This window comes from Erinaceus europaeus, chromosome 16, assembly GCF_950295315.1.
Source record: "Erinaceus europaeus chromosome 16, mEriEur2.1, whole genome shotgun sequence".
Lineage (NCBI taxonomy): Eukaryota > Metazoa > Chordata > Mammalia > Eulipotyphla > Erinaceidae > Erinaceus > Erinaceus europaeus.
The window spans coordinates 543452-563384 of NC_080177.1; the positions used below are offsets into that span (position 1 = coordinate 543452).

The window sequence follows — 19933 nt, forward strand, 5'->3', positions numbered from 1 at the left end:
CGCCTGGACCCCCGAGGTGATTCCCAGCTGCCCTGGGTCCCGCATTGGTGGTGTTGGCATCCAGAGACACTGTTCCCCACATACCCCCGTGAGCTCAGCGCGGCCCTAGGGTTTCTGGGCCTGCAGCGCCCCCTGCCGGCTGGGTCTGGCCGTGCTGCCCGAGGAAGGGGTCGGGTGCCAGGCACCGGGAGCCTGCCAGTCGGCGGGGGTCGGGGGGAGTGGCTGGGTGGGTCAGCAGGTGGGTAGGAGCAGCCCCATGGGGGGTGACAGTGGCATCTGCAGTGGCAGGGGCCTGGGTGTGAGGGGCCCAGAGCTGGGCAGCTGTGGCCCAGGGAAGCCACTCTGGGTTCTGCCACCTGGGGGGACAGGCCACCTTGTCCAGAGGCCTCCCCAGGCCAGGTGCCAGCCCCCTCAGCAGAGAGCTCAGCCTCTTTGGGTGGACTCCGCGGGCATCCCCACCACAGACGTGGGCACGGCCACCCACCTGTGGACCCCTTCTTCTTCTAGCGTTTGCCCTTCTTCCGTAGCCAGTCAACAGCATCAGGTTGAGCCTGATGTAAAGTTTCGAGACCTCCTTTGAATCTGGAGAGGTGGCAGTCGTTGACTATGTGGGTCACAGTCTGTAGCTGCAGGGGCAGTTCGGGTCGTCTCTGGCTCCCCAGCGATGGAACATAGCGGCGCACCGGCCATGGCCTGTTCGATAGCGATTGAGGAGGGCCCGATCATAACGTGCTAGGTCAAAGCCGGGTTGACGCTCGCAGGGGTCTGTGATGAGGTGTTTGTTCTTGACCTCAGCTGACTGCCAGCTCTGTTTCCAAGAGACTGGAACAGAGAAGTTCAGTGTAGGCGTAGGGGACCAGATTGGGTGACGAGACGTCAAGCGTTGGACAGGGTGGGCGAAGATATCCACGTATATTGGCAGGTCCGGTCGAGCGTAGACGTGGGAAATGAACTTAGATGATGCCGCATCCCGACGAATATCTGGCGGGGCGATGTTGCTAAGAACTGGCAGCCATGGAACGGGTGGAACGGATGGTTCCAGAAATGATCCTCATGGAGGAATATAATTTGGAATCGACATGGGGGCTACGGAACCATCCTGGGGCACAGTATTCTGCAGTGGAATAGCATAATGCCAGAGAGGATGATCGTAGTGTGGAAGTGCTCGAGCCCCCTGAGGAGCTGGCCAGTCTTGCAATGATGTGATTCCTCGCGCCCACCTTTGCTGCAGTTTTTATGAGATGTTTGTGAAATGACAGAGTGCCATCGAGAGTAACACCAAGATAGACTGGATGCACTGGATCGACCTTCCCGCGGTGCATCCCGTGAGTACCCATTCATTGGGGAAACTGACGATCCTTCCTAGCTGACTGAATCCACGTGGATCCCAGTCATTTTCAAAGCCAGCAACAAGCAGCTCCTGACAGCTTTCAAGCTGTTGGTCCTGCTCTTCGAGTCCTCCAACTTAATGTTGAGGGGCTGTCCTTTGCAAAATGCGTTCTTGTTGGTCAATTGGCGATACAGCATCAGGCAGATGTTATCTGCCTACAAGAAACACATATAGCAGTCGATGAAGCTGCTCGATTCACCATCAGTGGATTCGATTTAATATGTGGACCCCTGAACAGCACCGTCCCCAGCCTGCTGCCCACCTGCAGCCTGGCCTGAGGGGCACATCATAGGCTGGGCCTGGAGTCAGGGTGAGAGAGACACGCTGCCTCCTCCTTTCTCTGTGCTGGCAGGGGTGCAAGGGGCTGGGCGTTAGGCTGAAGAGACTGCAGACTAACTCATGCCCTTGTCCTGAGAAGACCCATGGCAGTCACTCAGGGTGAGGGGACTGGGCCACCTCTGTGTGCAGCACTTGGGACTTGATTTTATTTATTTTTTAAATTTTGGTTTCATAAGAAAGATACAGAGAGAAAGATGGGGGGGAGCCTGGGGCTTCTGGTGGTGCCGGGGGTTGAACCTGGGACCCAGGAGCCTCAGGCGGGAGAGTCCGTTGCAGAACCACAATGTTGGAACTGTCTTCTGCGTCCGGCAGAGGCAGAAGTGAGCAGGATGGCACAGCTGGCTGGGTGCCGGGGGCCCACCCTATGCCACCCCCAGCAGGAACATAGGGGTGCCCTCTCGGGTGAGCAGCACGAGGCTCCCTCACGTGCTCAGGGCTGTGGTCCTGATGCCACACAGGTCTACTGACATCTGGGGACAGACATGCAGCATCCCGTGTCAGCTCAGGTGAACCCTGGAAGGTCATAGGTACATTGGACCTGGTCTTTTTAAAAATATATTTATTGATTCCCTTTTGTTGCCCTTGTTGTTTTATTGTTGTTGTTATTGCTGTCATTGTTGTTGGATAGGACAGAGAGAAATGGAGAGAGGAGGGCAAGACAGAGGGGGGGGGAGAAAGACAGACACCTGCAGACCTGCTTCACGGCTTGTGAAATGACTCCCCTGCAGGTGGGGAGCCGGGGGCTAGAACTGGGATCCTTACACAGGTCCGTGTACGCTGAGCCACGTGTGCTTAACCCGCTGCGCTACCGCCCGACTCCCTGGAGCTGCTCTTTTTAGCCAAGGGTTCCAGATGGGAGACTAAAGCTCTAGGACTGGGAGGCTGGGGGGTGGGCACCTGGAGCACTGGTGGTGCCACCCCGGCAGGTGTGAGACCCGGAAATGGCAGACACCTGGGGGTCCGGGAGGTAGGGTGTCGTCTGTGCCAGGATGGGGGGGTTTGGGGGCGGGCCGGGAGCCGCCTCTCCTGCAGCCAGGCTGAGAGGAGACAGCCACCTGCTGGCGGGCAGAGGCAGGAGGCCTGGGGGTTGCTCTGAGGAACTTGGAGGCTTTGAGGGCGCCGTGCAGGACCCTGAGGAAGGGGGCAGCTGCAGAGACGCCTCTGGACTGGGGGTGGATGGTGGGGCCAGCCCAGGGTCACCCCGGCACTGCAGGCTCTGTAGTCGGGCCAGCAGACCCCAGCTCCCAGGGGGCCCTCAGCAGAGCCCACCCACAGCTCCCAGAGGCCCTGCGACCACAGCCGCACATGTCCAGGCCCCTAGCTCTGCGGGCAGGTGCGGGGCCCCGGCGTGCAGCGGGGCGGGGGTGCGGGCTGGGCCTGGAAGTAGGCGGCCAGGGCTTGCAGGCCCGGCGCGGGCTGCCCGGGTGCGGCCAGGAAGCGGCCGTAGTGCAGCAGCCCGGCGCGGGGGTCCCGACGGTGCGCGTCCCGCAGCTCGGCCAGGCCCACCTGGTGCAGGGCCAGCAGGCGCGCGTCCCCGCGGCCCAGCACGGCGGCGCGCACCAGGGGCTGCAGGCCGGCGAAGCAGTGCAGGCTGCGGGGCGCGTGCACGTAGGGCTGCAGGCGCGCGCCCGGGCCCACGTCCAGCAGGCGGCACAGGTCCCGCAGGGCCATCGCCCCGGCCAGCGCGCTGCCGGCACCCATCTCGCGCGCCAGGTAGGTGCGCGCCAGGCCGCGCAGGTGCGGGCGGGGCGCCGCGGGCACGCGCTCTCGCAACAGGGGCAGCACGGCCAGCAACCCGGACACCGCATCCAGGAAGTCCTCCAGGAGCTCCGCCTCCTCCAACGCGGCGAACAGTGCGGGCAGCCGGCGCCCCCACAGGCGGCGACAGGCCAGCACCGGCTGGCGCCATGCGCGCAGGAAGGCCAGGAAGCCGTGCAGCCCCGCCTGGAGCGACACGGACTGCGGGGGACACAGCCGTGCTCGGAACTGGGTGTCCTGGCTCACGGCTGCCAGCTGGGTCAGCGTCTGGCCTGGGGGAGAGGGCAGGGATTAGAGCGGGTACCAGAGTGCACAGCCTGGGGTCACAGGCAGCCCTGACAGTCCCCCAGCAGCTCCCGGGGTCTCCCACCCTCCAGGGGTCTCTTCCCTTCTGAAGTCAGAGTGGGAACCCACAGCCCTCCACCACCCAGGGAGCTCCCCGTGGGACCCAGACTCAGACAGTCCCCAGGCACCGGAGCTCAGCCAGGCTGAGCCCCTCAGTCTGTCCCGCCTCAGATGTGGGCACCAGCATGGGGAGGGGGTGTCTCTGCAGGGGCCTTCTGCCACCTGGGCCCCCACTGAGAGGGCACCTGGACTCAGGGCCATACTCCACCCAGAAATGTGCTTCACAGTGGTGACATGCTGTGGAGTCTGCAAGCATGTCCCCAACTCCAAGGAAGTGTCCCCAGCTCTCAGGAAGCATGTCCCCAACTCCAAGGAAGTGTCCCCAGCTCTCAGGAAGCATGTCCCCCAACTCCAAGGAAGTGTCCCCAGCTCTCAGGAAGCATGTCCCCAACTCCAAGGAAGTGTCCCCAGCTCTCAGGAAGCATGTCCCCAACTCCAAGGAAGTGTCCCCAGCTCTCAGGAAGCATGTCCCCAACTCCAAGGAAGTGTCCCCAGCTCTCAGGAAGCATGTCCCCAACTCCAAGGAAGTGTCCCCAGCTCTCAGGAAGCATGTCCCCAACTCCAAGGAAGTGTCCCCAGCTCTCAGGAAGCATGTCCCCAACTCCAAGGAAGTGTTCCCAGCTCTCAGGAAGCATGTCCCCATCTCTAAGGAAGTTTCCCCAGCTCTCAGGAAGCATGTCCCCAACTCCTAGGAAGTTTCCCCAGCTCTCAGGAAGCATGTCCCCATCTCTAAGGAAGTTGCCCCAGCTCTCAGGAAGCATGTCCCCAACTCCTAGGAAGTGTCCCCAGCTCTCAGGAAGCATGTCCCCAACTCCTAGGAAGTTTCCCCAGCTCTCAGAAAACATGTCCCCAACTCCTAGGAAGTGTCCCTAGCTCTCAGGAAACATGTCCCCAACTCCTAGGAAGTGTCCCCAGCTCTCAGAAAGCATGTCCCCAACTCCAAGGAAGTTTCCCCAGCTCTCAGAAAGCATGTCCCCAACTCCTAGGAAGTGTCCCCAGCTCTCAGAAAGCATGTCCCCAACTCTCAGGGACAGACCAGCAGGGCTTTGAAGCTGGGTGCCTCTCTGTCCTGGAGCCCACCACTGCACCCCCTGGGTGTCTTGGGGGGTGTACTCTCTGTGGGGACTTGGGAGGGGCCAGGCACCCACTTTCTGGATCGATCTTGAGGTCGAAGAAGACCAGGGGCCCATCCTTGGTGCGTGGGGGGCAGACGCTGTCATCCAGACCCCAGAGTGGGCAGGGCCCCTCCAGCTGCATGTCACTGTCTTCGCTGCCACTGTCCGTCTCCGGGTGGGGCTGTGACACAGAGAGCAGCGGTCAGAGCCCGCCGGCAGGGCCTGGGATCTGTGATGTGGCATGGCTCATGAGAGGGGCCCGAGGTCGGGGATGTCACTGAGGGCCACTCAGCCCAGAGGCTTTCTGGGGGCCCTGCATCCTGGGGTGGGGGGGCAGCACGCAGAGGGGGGTCTGCAGGGTGGGGCTCCAGGCCAAGGCCTGACCACTGGGCCTAAGAGGCCCCGGTCTCATTCAGCTGCTGGAGTCAGCTTGGTCCACGGGGGCCCGGCTCCTGGGTCCCCTCCCTGGGGTGCCCCTGGCCTGGGGCTCGAGTCAGAGGAAGGAGTAATAAAGCCCAGGCAGGCCAGGCCCCGGCCCTGGGTTCTAAGGGTGGCTGACTTGCACGAAAGGTTTATTTCACACAAAGCAGTTCAGTTTCACAGGACAGAATTCAGAGCGCAGGGCTTGAACCCAAAGCCTCAGCCCCGGGCCCCCCACAACTGAGCTTCTCCGGGCCCCTGGGTGGGGTGGCTGTCTGCATCCATGTCCTGGAGAGGCCAGAGCCTGCGGTCCAAGCAGCCATCTCCCCTCACAGTGCCCCCCACCCGGTCCCCCGAGGCCATGGGTGCCCTCCAGGGTCAGCGACAGTCCCAGGCCCCACGAGGCCCCCTTCCTTCTAGAAACTTCCACGGGAGCCTCAGCCAGCCAGGCTCCTCAGCCGCGAGCCCTGGCCCCCTGGGCTGCCCCCCAGTTGTCATCACTGTCCTCCGAGGGCCGGGGGCTACAGACCCAGGAGCCTGGGGCAGGGCTAGTAAGGGGCGGCGGGAAGGAGGCATCCAGGGGTGGCTTCTGTGGGGCACCCACGGGTGCCGGAGTGGCACTAGCTGGGCCGGGCAGGGTGAGGCATCGGGCAGGCAGCAGGGCCCCTCGGGGGGGTGTGGTGGCCGGCGCAGGGGTGTGGCTCCTGGTCCGGGTGGAGCGGGGGCTGGGGCTGGTGAGGCGGGGGGCCGGGAGGTCTCGGCGTCCTCTGGCTACTTCCCCACAGAGAGGGTCAGGTTGGGCTGGGCACCACAGGCCGCCCCAGGTCCCTCGTCCCCACCCGTGGAGTCAGGGCCCCCCCACACCCCCGGGAACCAGGGGACAGAATTTCAGGGTACGGCAGCCGCCCCGAAGGCCGTGGAGAGGTGGGGAAGCCTGGTACCTGGGAGGGGCGTCCCTGCCAGCCCGAGGTTCCCGTCCACTCACCGGGCCCTCAGGGTCGGAGTCCTCTGAGCTGCTGAGCACCACCACACGGTCCTCTGTGGGGGACAGGGGCGGGGGACGCGGGTCACAGAGCAGCCCCTCCGCAGCCTGTGCCCCACGGGGAACCTCCTTTGGGTCCAGAGCAGCACCTCCTGTTCCCTGGGTTCGAGCCCCAGCGTCTCGGGGAGCACCGTGGCCGGCATGGGGGATCACGGATGGGCTGGGGAGGGAGGACTCTTCCTCCGCTCTCTGTCCACATATAGAGACTTGGGAAATTAAAATGGTGGGCTGGAGAGGCAGCACTGGGGCTCTGCAAGACACTCCTGCCGAGGCTCTGAGGTCCCGGGTTCAGTCCCCAGCACTACCATCAGCCAAGCTCAGCGGGGCTCTGATCTCTCTCTTTCTCTCTGTATCTTTCTCACTAAAATAAAACAAATAAAAGTACATATATTTTTATTTACTTATTATTGGGTAGTGACAGAGAGACATTGAGAGGGGAGGGAGGGAGAGAGAGAGGAGAGAGACAGAGAGACACCTGCAGCCCTGCTTCACCACTTGTGAAACTTTCCCCCTGCAGGTGGGGACCAGGGATTTGAACCCGGGTCCTTGCATATTGTGATGTGAGCACTTAACCAGGTGCGCCACTGCCTGATCCCCCCCAAAAAATAAAAAGTAAAAAAAAAAAAAAGTAAAGTAAAAAGCAGGGCCAGGTGGTGGCACACCTGGTTGAGCGCACATGTTACAATGTGCAAGGGCCTGGGTTCAAGCCCCTGGTCCCCACCTGCAGGGGGAAAGCTTCACAAGTGGTGACGCAGGGCTGCGGGGGTCTCTCTGTCTCTCTCCTCTCTATCTATCTCCCCCTCCCCTCTCAATTTCTGGCTGTCTCTATCCAAAAATAAAGATAATTTAAAAATAATTTTTAAAAAAGTCAAAAGTGATAATTTTTCTAAAGTGGAAAAAGGGCTGGGGCAGAGGAGCATGTGTGAGGCCCCAGCTTTGCCAAACAAAGGAAACAAGTAAACACACCCTTTGGCCAGTAAGGAGTATCAGAGATCAGTGTGAACCCGGTTAGAGGTCAGTATGTGGGCAGGGGCAGAGGTCAGTGTGGGGGTAGGGTCGGAGGTCAGTGTGAGCAGGTCAGAGGTCAGGTGATCAGGGTCTGCCGGAGTTGTGTGGAATTTTCCAGAGTCCACAGTTGACAGCTCAAGGACGCCACCCCAAGGCATCTCAGGTCAATGGCGCCCCTCAGGGGGGTCTGGCAGGAAGGTTGGGGAGCTGATGTCCACACTGAGTGTGGACTGACCCTCGGAGAGAGGAGGTCCCCAGTGGGGGCAGTGTGGGGAATGAGAGGGGTCCCCAGTGGGGTCAGTGTGGGGGATGAGAGGGGTCCCCAGTGGGGGCAGTGTGGGAGATGAGAGGGGTCCCCAGTGGGGGCAGTGTGGGGGATGAGAGGGGTCCCCAGTGGGGGCAGTGTGGGGGATGAGAGGGGTCCCCAGTGGGGGCAGTGTGGGGGATGAGAGGGGCTGAAAGGGGTCCCCAGTGGGGGCAGTGTGGGGGGGTGAGAGGGGCTGAGAGGGGTCCCCAGTGGGGGCAGTGTGGGGGATGAGAGGGGATCCCATTGAGGGCAACGTAGGGGTGCCCACCTGTCTCCCCAGGTTCACTGAGGTCTTCATGTGCAGGGCTGGAGTTCACGGTCTCCCTCCCCAGGTCGAGGCTCTGGAGGCTTTCAGGGCTCTTGGGGCTCCCAGGACTGGGAAGCCCATCCAGGAAGGCCTGGGAGGTGCTGGGTCTGGGCTGTGGGCAGGGACCCCCCAACTCCAGCTTGATCAGCTTGTGGGGGGACTCGGTCTGGCAGGCCTTCCTCTTGGGCGGCAGAGCTGCAGGGGCGTCCTCCTGTGGGGTCCGAGCAGGGCTTGTGTGACAAGGCTCCTTTCCTGCCACCCAGCCTCTCAGAAGCCACTGCTGACTCTCCACCGAGCTTCCCTGCACTCACGACCCCACAGCTGACCCGGCTCACACTGACCCCGCAACTGACCCGGCTCACACTGACCCCGCAGCTGACCCGGCTCACACTGACCCCGCAGCTGACCCGGCTCACACTGACCCCGCAGCTGACCTGGCTCGCAGCTGACCCGGATCACACTCACCCTACAGCTGACCCGGCTCACACTCACCCTACAGCTGACCCGGATCACACTGACCCTACAGCTGACCCGACTCACACTGACCCTACAGCTGACCCGGCTCACACTGACCCTACAGCTGAGCCGGCTCACACTCACCCTACAGCTGACCCGGCTCACACTGACCCCACAGCTGACCCGGCTCACACTGACCCTACAGCTGACCCGGCTCACACTGACCCTACAACTGACCCGGCTCACACTGACCCTACAGCTGACCCGGCTCGCAGCTGACCCGGATCACACTCACCCTACAGCTGACCCGGCTCACACTCACCCTACAGCTGACCCGGATCACACTGACCCTACAGCTGACCCGACTCACACTGACCTTACAGCTGACCCGGCTCACACTGACCCTACAGTTGAGCCGGCTCACACTAACCCTATAGCTGACCTGGCTCACACTCACCCTACAGCTGACCCGGCTCACACTCACCCTACAGCTGTCCCCCAACACTGAGCCTATAATGGCCTCAGTCCTGAGGCTGTTGGACTGGGGGCTTACCTTTGAATGGGGGGCAGCCCTGATGGAGAAGGCGAAGGTGGGCACAGGGTGGGCATCTGGCTCAGGCCGCACGGCAGCCAGCCCCAGGGTACAGGCCTCCTCCCCCTGCAGATCCTCCGGCTGTAGAAGTGCATGGTCAGTGGGCCATCCTGATGCCCAGGTTTCCACCCCCACCTTGGGGTGTCGGCGTCTGGCCTCAGGTCACGTGGCCTAAGGACCCAGGAACCTGGGGACTTGGGGACACAGGGACTCAGGGGCATAGGGAGCAGGGACTTCGGGACACTGGGACCCAGAGACTCAAGGACACAGGGACTCAGGGACACAAAGACTCTGGGACATAGAGACCCAGTACTCGGGGACAGAGACCCTGGGACACAGGGACTCAGGGACACAGGGACACAGGGACACAGGGACTCAGGGACACAGGGACTCAGGGACACAGGGACACAGGGACTCAGGGACACAGGGACACAGGGACACAGAGACTCAGGGACACAGGGACACAGGGACTCAGGGACACAGGGACTCAGGGACACAGGGACTCAGGGACTCAGGGACACAGGGACACAGGGACACAGGGACTCAGGGACACAGGGACACAGGGACTCAGGGACACAGGGACTCAGGGACACAGGGACTCAGGGACACAGGGACACAGGGACTCAGGGACACAGGGACTCAGGGGCCCAGAGACTCAGGGACTCAGGGACCCAGAGACTCAGGGACTCAGGGACCCAGGGACTCAGGGACCCAGGGACTCAGGGACTCAGGGACTCAGGGACACAGGGACTCAGGGACACAGGGACACAGGGACTCAGGGACTCAGGGACACAGGGACTCAGGGACTCAGGGACACAGGGACTCAGGGACACAGGGACTCAGGGACACAGGGACTCAGGGACTCAGGGACTCAGGTACTCAGGGACTCAGGGGCCCAGAGACTCAGGGACACAGGGACTCAGGGACACAGGGACTCAGGACCCAGAGACTTAGGGACTCAGGGACCCAGGGACCCAGGGACCCAGGGACCCAGGGACTCAGGGACCCAGGGACCCAGGGACCCAGGGACTCAGGGACTCAGGGACTCAGGGACCCAGGCACACAAGGACTCTGGGTCCAGAGACCAGGGACCCAGGGCTGCAGACAGCCACCAGCACATCCATGGGGACCGGCAGTGAGATCACCTCCGGGGGCTGGGCACTAAGGGTCACCTTACAGAGCCCAGCCCAGCCCCCTCTGCCGTGAGGTGCCAGGCTGGCAGGCGGGAGGTGCACAGGGATGGAGCACAGCTGGGTGGGGGCTGGTTTTGATCCCCACACTCAAAAACAGGGATTCCAGGAGGTGGCGAGGGCCTCATGAACTGGGGTCCAACGTGGAGAGATGCTTCCTGGGCCTGTCCCCCCTGCCACCCCCCAGCTCCCTTGGGGCCCCCAGGCAGCTCCCGCCCCACGGAGCCTCCCTACCCACCCAGCTCACCAAGTCGGCCTCTGAAGGGTTCCTGGGGATGCAGGCAGGCTCCGGGCTGGTTGTCACAGGCAGAGCTGGTTTGGAGAGCAGACAAGAGGTCAGGGACACCCCGTGAGGGGACAGTGACAAGGGCTGTGCATTCTTCAGGGACTGTCATAGCGGGGGCAGCGGGGTGGGGGGCAGGCAACGCAGCAAGGGCCTGACCCCAGCCCCACCAGTGAGGACAGTGGGGTGTGGGACCCCAAGGCCAAGGAGACAGCTGGGTGTGGAGACCCCAGACCACCCCACCAAGGCCAAGGGGATGGGGGGGCTTGCCCACAGGTCTCCCTCTGGCCACTGCTCTTCTTAGTGGCCTGGCTGTGGCCACTGTCCCCTCTGGGCATCTGCCCTGTATCAGGGTGGGTCTCTATCGCTACTCCAAGAGCTCCCGGGGTGCCCGCAGACCCACTTCTCACAGCGTCAGCCCTGTGCACCCCCCAGCCGCGGACAGGGCCCGGCACCACCTGGGATCCTGCTGAGAGTGTGGGTCCCACACCCTGGAGGGGTACAGACGCCTCTGCTCAGGACCCGGGGTGCACCCTCCCCCAAGCTCTGCAGCTGCCCCACAGCCTCCTGGGACTAAGGTTCCCCTCCACTGACTCAGGGCCGGGCCGAGAGGCACCAACACCCCAGGGTGCTCCCCTGGGGCCCCACCCGCCTCTGGGGTGTGCCCTGCAGTTTGAGGCGACTCTGGGAGGCCATCTCCGCAAGCCGAGGACACTCTCGTACCGGCAGGGTGCCGTGAGACACTTCTGGGTGGCAGTCACCCCACACTGCCCTCATCCTCTGTCCTCGAACCCCGGACTCGACAGCCCCAGTTTCCTTTCCATCGTGGGGACACCAGCCTCCCCGCCCTGGGAGGGCGGCAGAACCTGAGCAGACTGAGGGCTGGCTGCCAACAGGGCGCCGGGGCTCACCTGTCAGCCCCAGGTGCTGGCAGGGGAGGGACGTGTGGGTGCGTGTGGTTTCTGATTCCTGTCCCCAGGTGGTGGGGCATGGCCTCAGGGGCTCCGCATCCCCAGGTGGTGGCGGCGCTGCGCTCACCTGCGGCCTGCCGGATGTCGGAGACCAGGTCCTGCAGGGGCACCAGGAACTCGGCGAAGCAGTTGGGGCGCAGGCCGGCGGGCCCGGCGGGGCGCTGGCCCTGCAGCCGCCCGAGCGCGCCCCGCAGGAAGCTGTGCATGTCCAGCACCTCCTGGTCCGAGGCGAAGCGCTCCATGCGCGCCACGAGCGCGCCCCCCGCGCGCAGCCGCTGCAGCCCCGCGTCCAGCTCCCGCAGGCGCGCCCCCAGCGTCGCGTGCTCGCGCTCGAAGCGCGCCGCCACCGCTGCCAGCAGCGCGCGCTCCCGCGCCCGCACGTGCTCGAGCACCAGGTGCACGCGCGCGCGGATCACCGTCTCCGCCTCGGCGCGCGCGCTCAGCAGCCGGCCCTCGGCCTCGCGCGCGCGCCCCCGCGCCTCCCGGAAGGTGGCCTCCTGCTCGCGCAGCGCCCGCACCGCGGCCCCCAGCTCCTCCTGGCGCTCACGCACCTCTGCGCCCAGGTCGCACTGCTGCTCCGCGTGGCCCCGGTCCAGCAGCGCACACGCGCAGCACAGCGGCTTGTCGCAGCCCCGGCAGTAGATGCTGCAGACGGACACCGGGCGGGTGGGGTCAGGGGTCTAGGAGCTTGGGGACGGCCACCGGGTCCTCTCCTCAGGGCACAAGCACCCTGCCGAGCGAGCTCGGTTCTCGTCCCACTCTGTGCTTGCCGTCCAGGTGATAAACCCACACTGCACTACACCTGGGATGCGGGAGGCAGGGTACACGCCAGCCAGCCGCCAACAGACACCCGCCAGTCACAGGACAGAAGAACAGCCAACAGACAGACACCCGCGAGTCACAGGACAGAACAGCCAACAGACTCCCGTGAGTCACAGGACAGAGCAGCCAACAGACTGACACCCGCGAGTCACAGGACAGAAGAACAGCCAACAGGCAGACACCCGCGAGTCACAGGACAGAACAGCCAACAGACTCCCGTGAGTCACAGGACAGAAGAGCCAACAGACAGACACCCGCGAGTCACAGGACAGAAGAACAGCCAACAGACAGACACCTGTGAGTCACAGGACAGAACAGCCAACAGGCACCGGCATGTGAAGTAGGCCTCCTGCCCCTCCTGAACTGGGGCCACATCAGCCCAGGCTCCTCCTCTGGTCCTGCTCCCATCCCACCTGTCGGGAACATGCCAGGAAGCCCCGCTGCACTCATCCCAACACCCACACCAGAGCCCACGGGCATGGGCCTGAGGCCAGAGATCAAGAGAGGCTGTGTGACGCTGGCATCTGTGTCCACGTGCGCTCCGAAAGTACTAGGCCCTCCGAGGATCTCTGCCAGAGCCGCTGGCCTGTAGGGCCCTACACCCCAAGGAGAAGTGCTTGAAGGAGGCTGGGTCTGCAGTGTCTGAGAAGTGGGTGCCCCTGGGTGGGTCTCAAAGACTGGGGGTGTGGCTGGGCAGGATCCACGCCTGACAGAAGGACAAGGACGGCAGTTCCCCGACTCCCTGGCCACTTGGACAACCTGAGGACAGTCTCTGGACACCGAGGATGGATGGCCGGGCTGCCCCTTTCCCTGTCACATGGTGTCACAGCCGGAACTTCCTGGCAGGAGCGACTCCTGAGGCCCCACAGCCCTGAGAAACATCCACTTCCTGCCCACGGTTGCGACATGACCACAAAACCAGAGTGGTGTGGAGACGCTGAGGAGATGCTAGGGGCTCCTGGGGGGACCTTTCCTGGGGGGCCAGAAGCCACCTCCACCAGGCACTGGGAGTTCTGGATGCCAGGCTTGGGGAGGGGCTGCCTCACTCACTGCCCGCGGGGACCCCGCCCGCACCCCCCTTAGAGTGAGGAAGAGGGGGACCCTGCTGCACCCCCTTTGCTTGCAGAACAGGGGAACAACGCCTGCACCCACTTTAGAGACAGAAGTGGGGGGCCAGCGGAGCACAGAGGATCCAGGAGGGGCTCCCCCACACAGGTGCACGTGGGAAATGGGGCTGAAAAGAAAGGGAGCTGGAAGTGTGACCCCCCTTTCCTGGATGTGGTGGAGCGCTGGGCCTGTCCCCCAGGGGTGGGTGTGCCAGACTGTCAGCTCACCCCAGTTCGTCCCTGAATGGCCTCAGGACCTGCTCACTGGGGATCCCCAGAATGGGCCTGAAGTGGGGCGGAGACCACCATGACGACAGGACCCAGCTAGGTGGAGCAGGAGAAAAGTCCACCTCCACAGGAGCCCCCCCCCCCCCCCCCCCCCCCCGCCAGTGTTCTGAGGAGACTCAAGACTAGGCTGCCTGGGGGAACCAGGAGAGACTGGGGGGCAGAGAGCTGGCGAGGCTTGGGGAGACCTGGGTGAGGGGGGTCTGGGGAGACCTGGGAGATGGGGGTCTGGGGAGAGCTGGGAGGTGGGGGTCTGGGGAGAGCTGGGAGGTGGGGGTCTGGGGAGAGCTGGGAGGTGGGGGTCTGGGGAGAGCTGGGAGGTGGGGGTCTGGGGAGAGCTGGGTGATGGGGGTCTGGGGAGAGCTGGGAGGTGGGGGCCTGGGGAGAGCTGGGTGATGGGGGTCTGGGGAGACCTGGGAGATGGGGGTCTGGGGAGAGCTGGGAGGTGGGGGTCTGGGGAGAGCTGGGTGATGGGGGTCTGGGGAGAGCTGGGAGGTGGGGGTCTGGGGAGAGCTGGGTGATGGGGGTCTGGGGAGAGCTGGGAGGTGGGGGTCTGGGGAGAGCTGGGAGGTGGGGGTCTGGGGAGAGCTGGGAGGTGGGGGTCTGGGGAGAGCTGGGTGATGGGGGTCTGGGGAGAGCTGGGTGATGGGGGTCTGGGGAGAGCTGGGAGGTGGGGGTCTGGGGAGAGCTGGGAGGTAGGGGTCTGGGGAGTGCTAGGAGGTGGGGGTCTGGGGAGAGCTGGGAGGTAGGGGTCTGGGGAGAGCTGGGAGGTGGGGGCCTGGGGAGAGCTGGGAGGTGGGGGCCTGGGGAGAGCTGGGAGGTGGGGGTCTGGGGAGAGCTGGGTGATGGGGGTCTGGGGAGAGCTGGGAGGTGGGGGTCTGGGGAGTGCTGGGAGGTAGGGGTCTGGGGAGTGCTGGGGCGTGGGGGTCTGGGGAGAGCTGGGTGATGGGGGTCTGGGGAGTGCTAGGAGGTGGGGGTCTGGGGAGAGCTGGGAGGTGGGGGTCTGGGGAGAGCTGGGTGATGGGGGTCTGGGGAGAGCTGGGAGGTGGGGGTCTGGGGAGTGCTGGGTGAGGGGGGTCTGGGGAGAGCTGGGAGGTGGGGGTCTGGGGAGAGCTGGGAGGTGGGGGTCTGGGGAGAGCTGGGAGGTGGAGGTCTGGGGAGTGCTGGGTGAGGGGGGTCTGAGGAGAGCTGGGAGGTGGGGGTCTGGGGAGAGCTGGGAGGTGGAGGTCTGGGGAGTGCTGGGTGAGGGGGGTCTGGGGAGAGCTGGGAGGTGGGGGTCTGGGGAGAGCTGGGAGGTGGGGGTCTGGGGAGAGCTGGGAGGTGGAGGTCTGGGGAGTGCTGGGTGAGGGGGGTCTGAGGAGAGCTGGGAGGTGGGGGTCTGGGGAGAGCTGGGAGGTGGAGGTCTGGGGAGTGCTGGGTGAGGGGGGTCTGAGGAGAGCTGGGAGGTGGGGGTCTGGGGAGAGCTGGGAGGTGGAGGTCTGGGGAGTGCTGGGTGAGGGGGGTCTGGGGAGTGCTGGGTGAGGGGGGTCTGGGGAGAGCTGGGAGGTGGGGGTCTGGGGAGAGCTGGGAGGTGGAGGTCTGGGGAGTGCTGGGTGAGGGGGGTCTGGGGAGAGCTGGGAGATGGAGGTGGTCTCATCCCCTCCCCTGGTCAGCTGGGTCTGCCGTCCCCTCCTCTGTCCCACCGGCCAGTTGGTGCCTGACCCTCACCTGGTGAGTGTGGGCACGCGGTGAGTGCTGTTGGCGCAGAAGATGGCGCAGCCCCTACGGGTGCTGTCCAGGAAGTCGCTGGCGGGCTGTGCCCGCAGCTCTGCCAGCGGCCGGGCCTCATGCTTCAGGAACCAGCCGTGGGCCTCACTGCAGCAGGAACACAGCAGCTGCTCACACTCCGGGCACCACACGGCCGCCGGCTCCCGGCACCGTGAGCAGGGGGCCCGGGCGCCCACGACCTGCCGATGCGTGGCCAGCCGCCGCTGCAGGTTCTCGAAGAAGGCGTTGTCCAGCACGCCCGTGTCCCCGGGTTCACCGCAGGCCGGGCATCCCGCGCCCGGTTCCCCCAGGCAGCCCCCGCACAGCGTATGCAGGCAGCCCAGCAGCTTGGGCGCCTTGGGCTCCGAGCCACAAGCTGCACAGTGGAGGAAGCTGAAGTCCTCCTCCGGGTCCTCGGGGCGCCCATCCTCCTGCTCCTCCTCCGGCTCCCGCGGGGCCTGTGGACAGACAGACAGGACGGGTGAGGTCCGGGCATCACCTGGCCACCCGCCCCTATGCCCGGTCCCCACCCATAGCCCATGGAGGACCCACGGCTCACACCACCATGCATAGGCCCAGCCCTGCAACCCAGCCCCCAATTCCTTTATCGCCCAGCTCCAAAACCGTGCCCCAGCCCCTGGCCCAGCCCCCAGCTCTGTGCCTGAACTCAAGACTCTAATATCTAGCCCCCAGCCCCTGCCCCAGGCCCCCTGCCCAAAGCCCACCTCCTAGCTTACAGCCTCAACACCCCAGCCCCAGGTTCCCTGCCCAAAGCCCAGCTCCTAGCCCCCAGCCATCAACACCCCAGCCCCAAGCCGCCTGCCCAAAGCCCAGCTCCTAGCCCCCAGCCATCAACACCCCAGCCCCAAGGCCCCTGCCCAAAGCCCAGCTCCTAGCCCCCAGCCATCAACACCCCAATCCCAAGCCTCCTGCCCAAAGCCTAGCTCATACCCCCAGCCCTAACACCCCAGCCCCTGGCACTCTGCCCAAAGCCCAGCTCCTAGCCCCCAGCCTCAACACCCCAGCCCCTGCCCCAGGCCCCCTGCCCAAAGCCCAGCTCCTAGCCCACAGCCTCAACACCCCAGCCCCTGCCCCAGGCCCCCTGCCCAAACGCTAGAAGAAGCCTCAACACCCCAGCCCCTGGCACTCTGCCCGAAGCCCAGCTCCTAGCCCCCAGCCTCAACACCCCAGCCCCAAGCCCCCTGCCCAAAGCCCAGCTCCTAGCCCCCAGCCCTCAACACCCCAGCCCCCAGCCCCCAGCCCCCTGCCCAAAGCCCAGCTCCTAGCCCCCAGCCTCAACGCCCCAGCCCCAAGCCCCCTGCCCAAAGCCCAGCTCCTAGCCCCCAGCCATCAACACCCCAATCCCAAGCCTCCTGCCCAAAGCCTAGCTCATACCCCCAGCCCTAACACCCCAGCCCCTGGCACTCTGCCCAAAGCCCAGCTCCTAGCCCCCAGCCTCAATGCCCCAGACCATGCCCCAGGCCCAGGCCCTCTGCCCAAAGCCCAGCTCCTAGCCCCCAGCCTCAACGCCCCAGCCCCTGCCCCAGGCCCTCTGCCCCAGCTGCAGCCCAGCTCCTAGCCCCCAGCCTCAACGCCCCAGACCATGCCCCAGGCCCTCTGCCCAAAGCCCAGCTCCTAGCCCCCAGACTCAACACCCCAGCCCCTGCCCCAGGCCCTCTGCCCCAGCTCAGATCCCCTGTCCCCAGGTCCCCCCTCCAGGCCCTCTTCACCAGCCCTGACCCAGGCCCTTGGCATCAACCCAGCCAATAGGCCCCTGTTCCCAGGCCCCCTCCCCCAAGCCCCCTGTCCCAGGCAAGAAGCATGCCCAGTCAGCCCAAGGAACCATGTGGGCGGGAGAGAGTCAGGGCAGAGCTGCCATGCAGCTAGGAGTCCTGGCAGTTCAGAGCAGCTCCCATGATCTTAAGGAGAAGGAGCCCTGAGCACTGCAGACACACGTGCTAGGAGACCCTGGTCACCTTGAGCACAATGCACCCTGCCAGCACCCACGGAGCACTTAGAGGGGGGCTGGAGGGGGAGACAGACCCTGCAATCGTACCACTCCCAGTCAAACCCATCCTGTGGGGAGGGGTACCACGTGGCCCCCCAAAGGAAGGGCCTATGAGTGCTGCGAGGGAGCCCGGGGATCCTTTCCTAGATGCCAGCAGTGATGGGTCCCAGACTGTCTGGTGGGCAGGGGCTGGGTGGGGTAGGACAGAGCAGAGGCAGGGGCAGGGCAGGGGCTGGGGCAGGGCAGGGGCAGGGCAGGGGCAATGCTTGCACAGGACTGAGGTCCAGCATTGGGAATTGGGGGTGTCTTCCATGCCCAGTGTCCCCTGGTGAGCCTGCCCACGCTGGGGGAGCAGCTGGGAAACTGGGTGTCAGCCTGTAGGCCTCCTGGTAGAGGCGGCCCGGTGGTGCACGTGGTGTGGTGTGCACCTGGTGTGGTCAGAGTCCTATACCTGAGACCCTCCCAGTGAACCGCAGGTAACCCCGCCCGTCCGGCATGGACTCAGCCTCCCCCCACCCCCGCAAAAGTCGCCCTGGCGCTCCCCAGCCCCCTGCCCTCGCCCCCAGCCCCCTGCCCTCACCCCCAGCCCCCTGCCCTCGCCCCCCAGCCCCTTGCCCACCCCCCAGCCCCCTGCCCTCGCCCCCAGCCCCCTGCCCTCACCCCCAGCCCCCTGCCCTCTCCCCCCAGCCCCTTGCCCACCCCCTAGCCCCTTGCCCTCGCCCCCAGCCCCCTGCCCTCGCCCCCAGCCCCTTGCCCACCCCCTAGCCCCTTGCGCTAGCCCCCAACCCCCTGCACTTGTCCCCAGGCCCCTGCCCAGGAGGGGACCCTGGTGTCCCGCCTCTATCACCTTCAGGGTGCCCGACCCCGCGCCCCCGCCCGCGCCCCATGCCCGGCCGAACCTCCGGGGAGTCCTGGGGGTCCTGGGGGTCCGGGGAGCCCCTGCCGGGCGTCGGGGGGCGCGCGGGGCCCTGGGGGGGCGCGGGGGGCCCGGCGGGCGCGGCCTCGGGCTGCTGCATGGTTTCGATTCCCGGCAGGGGAGGGGCGGGGCGGGGCGGCGCCTGCGGGAACACCCCCAGGAAGCGGGGCGCGGCGGGGCGGGGCGCGGGGCTCCCCAATGGCTGAGACACAGAGACAGAGATCCGCGCGGCTGGAAGGGGCTGCTCGCTTCAGGCCCGGACCCCTGGCGGTGACCCCTGTGCTGTCCCGCCCCGAGACTTTATTCTTTTCTTGTTTTCCTTTGTTCTTGTTTTTTTTTACTTTTTGAAAAGTTTATTTTTTAAATCTTCATTTATTTATGATTGGATAGAGACAGGACAAACTGAGAGGAGCGGGGGAGAGAGAGGGAGAAAGACAGACAGACAGACACCTGCAGCCCTGCTTCACCGCTCATGAAGCTTTCTCCTGCAGGTGGCGCCGAGGGCTTGAACCCGGGTCCTTGTGCGCAGTCATGTGAGCATTTTACCGGTGCACCCACCACCTCCTGGACCATTCCTTTACTTTCCTTTTTTTTTTTTTTAATCAGAGCCCTGCTCAGCTCTGGCTTATGGTGGTGCGGGGGATTGAACCTGGGACTTTGGAGCCTCAGGCATGAGAGTCTCTTTGCAGAACCACTATGCTGTCTGCCCTCTGCCCTACTTTCCTCTTTTTCTCTTTCTTTCTTTCTTTCTTTCTTTCCCTCTTTCTTTTTTAGCAAAAAGTTTGTTTATTTGAGAGCAAGAGCTGAGGGAGAGCCAGGCGCCACTTCCACACCTGACCAGCCGCCTGCAGTCCCGAGGCTGGAAGGACCCCCGCCCAGGAAGTGGAGCACTTCAGCCCGGTTCCTCTTTCTCCCCATAACATAACTTTCTTATTAGGGCAGCCCCCCCCCCCCCCGCACCTGTGGACCCCCGGGTCCCCTGCCGCCTGGTCCTGGGGGAGGGGGACACAGACAGGCTGCTTCCAGTGGGCCCCCCAGGCCTGAAGCCACATGGTTGGTGCAGACCCTGAGGGACAGACGGGAACCGTGGCCAGACCTTGGGGGCCTTCTCGCCCTGCCAGCTTGTGTCCCTGCTAGAGGGGGTGGGGGGCCGGCCGGGGTCTGGGGGTCTAGAACACCCTTCCAGCTCGCTCCTGCAGCCTCTCCAGGTAGGGGGATGGGGAGGAGGGACTGGGGGGCCTAGGGAGGGCCTGGGGGCTGGGGAGGGACTGGGAGGGCTGGGGAGGTACTGGGGAGGGACTGGGGGGCCTGGGGAGGGACTGGGAGGGCTGGGAAGGGACTGGGAGGGCTCCAGAGGGACTAGGGGGCCTGAGGAGGGACTGGGAGGGCTGAGGAGGGACTGGGAGCGCTGGGGAGGGATTGGGGGGCCTGGGGAGGGACTGGGAGGGCTGAGGAGGGACTGGGAGG

At 64.8% G+C, this 19933-nt stretch overlaps 1 protein-coding gene across 2 annotated transcripts; it reads right to left on the reverse strand.

The window, feature by feature from the left end:
* Positions 1–2389: 2389 nt before the first annotated feature.
* PML (PML nuclear body scaffold) lies at positions 2390–18599 on the reverse strand. Of its 2 annotated transcripts, XM_060174228.1 has the most exons (9): positions 18450–18599; positions 15504–16000; positions 11651–12228; positions 10577–10641; positions 9101–9220; positions 8053–8302; positions 6413–6465; positions 5041–5188; positions 2390–3759 (listed from the first exon to the last, which is right to left on the reverse strand). In XM_060174228.1, exons 1-9 carry the CDS (start codon positions 18564–18566, stop codon positions 3047–3049), a joined length of 2541 nt encoding a protein of 846 aa, XP_060030211.1. In that variant the 5' UTR covers positions 18567–18599; the 3' UTR covers positions 2390–3046. The 2 variants fall into 2 exon arrangements, with proteins under 2 accessions (XP_060030211.1, XP_060030212.1); XM_060174229.1 differs by lacking the exons at positions 2390–3759; positions 5041–5188 and adding an exon at positions 5563–6198.
* Positions 18600–19933: the final 1334 nt, after the last annotated feature.

Bases quoted from the DNA above. Each gene is read 5' to 3' on its own strand.
- PML (XM_060174228.1), bottom strand. From the start codon at position 18,566: ATGCAGCAGCCCGAGGCCGCGCCCGCCGGGCCCCCCGCGCCCCCCCAG. The intron at 16,001-18,449 runs GTTCGGCCGGGC...GTCTGTCCACAG, and splicing joins ACCCCCAGGACTCCCCGGAG to GCCCCGCGGGAGCCGGAGGA. The intron at 9,221-10,576 runs GTGAGCTGGGTG...GCACTTCTACAG, and splicing joins ACCCTTCAGAGGCCGACTTG to CCGGAGGATCTGCAGGGGGA.